Genomic DNA, 2,826 nt, shown 5'->3' with positions numbered 1-2,826 from the left:
AGATACAAACATTCATAAAATAGAACAATATTTAGAGGTGGAGGTTCAGACTACAAAATGAAGTAGGTTAGATAGATAGATACATCTTTATTTAGTCAGGACAGTGCACATTAATGAACAGTCACTTATACAAAGTATGGTGACAGTAAATATGAAACATCCGTAACGGTTATTTGAAGGGAGGGTAGTAGAGAAGAGAATTGTTGTTTAGGGTGATTCACTAGAGGGGTGGCTTGCTATGGATACTGCTGGCTTGTTCGGAGGGCAGGCTAAAGGTGACATGGGGGGGAAAGCAGAGGTCACAAAGGTCCCCATGGAGGAGGGGGACACTGAACTGGAGCTCTCCGGGTGTGGCTTGAACTGGATCCAGCATAAGCAGCCTGTGTCACGGAGCAGCTTCAACACATCATTCCGGAAGCGTACCCCCACCAGGGCGTATAGTATGGGGTTGAGGCAGCAGCGGGTGTACGCCAGGGTGCGTGTGATGTACTCCCCCACGAGGATGCCACCCCACTGGGCGCAGGTCTGCCCAGGTCCCGCCATGGTGAGGGAGAGCACCACGGTGTAGGGCAGCTGGAAGAGCAGGAACACGACCACCAGAGCGACCATGAGCCTCAGGGTGCGGTGGCGCCTCCACCCCAGTCCCTGGCCGCGGCCCTCGCACAGAACCCGGCCTATGAGAGAGTAGCACACGACCATGACCAGGAAAGGCAGGCAGGAGCCGGCGATCAGGGCCCCGCGGGCGGCCATTTTGACCGTCATCCGAACACGCATCCCGCAATGCGCCGCCTCCCTCTCCGCTACCTCCACCCCGGAGAAGAGGATCTCGGGCGTGCTGAGGAGCAGGGCGACCAGCCACACGCCCAGCGAGGCGAGCTTCCCGGCCGTTAGCATCCGGCTACGTAGCCGTTGCAGCTTCTGGGCCTGCACCACCACTAGGTAGCGGTCGACGCTAATGCAGGCTAGCAGCAGTAAGCCGCTGTAGGTGTTGATGGCGTAGCTGGCGCGCGTCACCTTGCAGAGGGGGGCCCCGAACACCCAGCGGTCCAGGAGGATGTCCCCGGTCTGGAGAGGGAGGGTGAGGAGGAGGAGGAGGTCGGCCAGGGCCAGGTGGAAGAGGAACACGTCGGTCATGGAGCGTAGCCCCAAGCGGCGGTAACGGGCGAAGGTGGCGATCACCAGGGAGTTGCCCAGAACGCCAAGGAGGAAGACCAGGACAAACACACAGGTCTGGAACACCTTGATGGTGAGCTGCTGCCTGCTAACCTCACACAGCTCAGGCAGGTGTAGTCCGTCGTAGCTGGTGGAGGTGTCGTTGAGGTCATAGTCTTCTGTCACACCGTAGTCAACGTCGTAGGTGTCGCTGTAGTAGTCGTCATGGTGGCTTGTGAAGTCCATACCTGCTTTAATAGAACAGTCACGTTAGCACTGGAAGAACCCATACTGTATGTAACTGAACAAAGTTAATTTAGTTTATTTATTTTACAAATAATATTTGTCATATTTTTTAATATATATATATATATATATGATATATTATGTATACATTTGTATTTCTTTATATTTTGCCCCCCAAAAAAGAAATATCTATATAGTTTTTTTTACTTTAGAATCCAAATTTAAGACAAATTTAAGACAACGTAATCCAAGGTATAATTTATAAAGGCTTATTACAGGGAGTCAGTCATATTACAGGGAGCCAGGTTTTTTCTTTTCCACTAAATCAACCCCTCTCCAAAAAGCTATGAGAAGTACAACTATCTCACAACTCCAAGGACTAGAAACGATTTACCTTAAACCTGAACTCTGTTGTGTGCTTTTTATTTGATAGGGGCTTTTTGACACAGTAGTTATCACAACGAGGGAGGGAAGTTTGACGTGTGTCATTGGTTTTATGTCTTCCTGTTCACAGAAATTGTAGGATAATAGGTCAAATGTTGGTCCAGGTTGCTATTTATGATGACTTTGGTACCAATACAATAATTGCATACTGCAATAATGCCTAGCTCCACCTACCAGCTCCAGCTCCGTGTAAGTGTGGGTAACATTTAGGCCTAAACATTGTCACGAACATCTCCATCAATTTGGGGTAGTTTGAGTAAGCGGCATTGGTATTTGAGTCATACCAGCCCAGGTTGCGTGCCACCAGCAGTAGGCCGTTGCTGAGAGGGAAGCCGTGGGCAGGCTAACAGTCTACACATCAATCACTGTCGCGTGTCAAGGGTCTTTATAGCTGGTTTCTGAAACCACCGTGTTTCATTGAATCTCTGATTCACACACCAGATAACTGATATTAAGGCTGTTGCCGGTTGCTTCTGTTCCATTCATGGTTGTGGCTCCTAGTGAAATTGGGCATAGTCGACTACTGTACCAAGAAAGGTAAGAGAGCAGATGCTGAAAAGTGTTTTAGGTTTTAGAAGGATTTATTTTTTACATTTTACAGAAAAGTAATATACCGGTAACTTTTTAATTGTGTAGTAGATTTATTTTTACATTTTACAGAAAAGTAATATACCGGTAACTTTTTAATTGTGTAGTAGATTAAGATTGTAAAAAGACATGTACAGTATATGATGATTTACTACTGATAATACATTGTTGAAAACTATTTTGCTCACCATGATTTTTACTTTAGAATCCAAATTACGCTAAAAGTAATGTATATAAAGTTATGAGTGGGTATCAAATGGAGACAATCAGCTAGATTTAGCGTAAGGCTTTAGGTAAGGCTGTTTATTTTGCTATAAATCTATGTGTGTCAAGTGTCGAGGGCTTGTGTAGGCTTAGACATCAAATCAGTACTGTGCCAGCCAAGCCCAGTACATT

The 2,826-nt window shown here is 46.9% G+C and overlaps 1 protein-coding gene across 1 annotated transcript; it reads right to left on the bottom strand.

Moving 5' to 3' along the window:
* Positions 1 to 207: 207 nt before the first annotated feature.
* Positions 208 to 1,398, bottom strand: ccr10 (chemokine (C-C motif) receptor 10; the record flags this gene model as incomplete). The annotated part of the gene is made up of 1 exon (XM_080541931.1): positions 208 to 1,398. One exon carries the CDS (start codon positions 1,396 to 1,398, stop codon positions 208 to 210), a length of 1,191 nt encoding a protein of 396 aa, XP_080398057.1.
* Between the last annotated feature and the right edge of the window lie 1,428 nt (positions 1,399 to 2,826).

Source organism: Nansenia antarctica (genome assembly GCF_963989245.1).
Source record: "Nansenia antarctica genome assembly, chromosome: 11".
NCBI classification, from domain to species: Eukaryota; Metazoa; Chordata; class Actinopteri; order Argentiniformes; family Microstomatidae; genus Nansenia; species Nansenia antarctica.
This window is presented reverse-complemented; position numbering and strand designations above follow the sequence as displayed.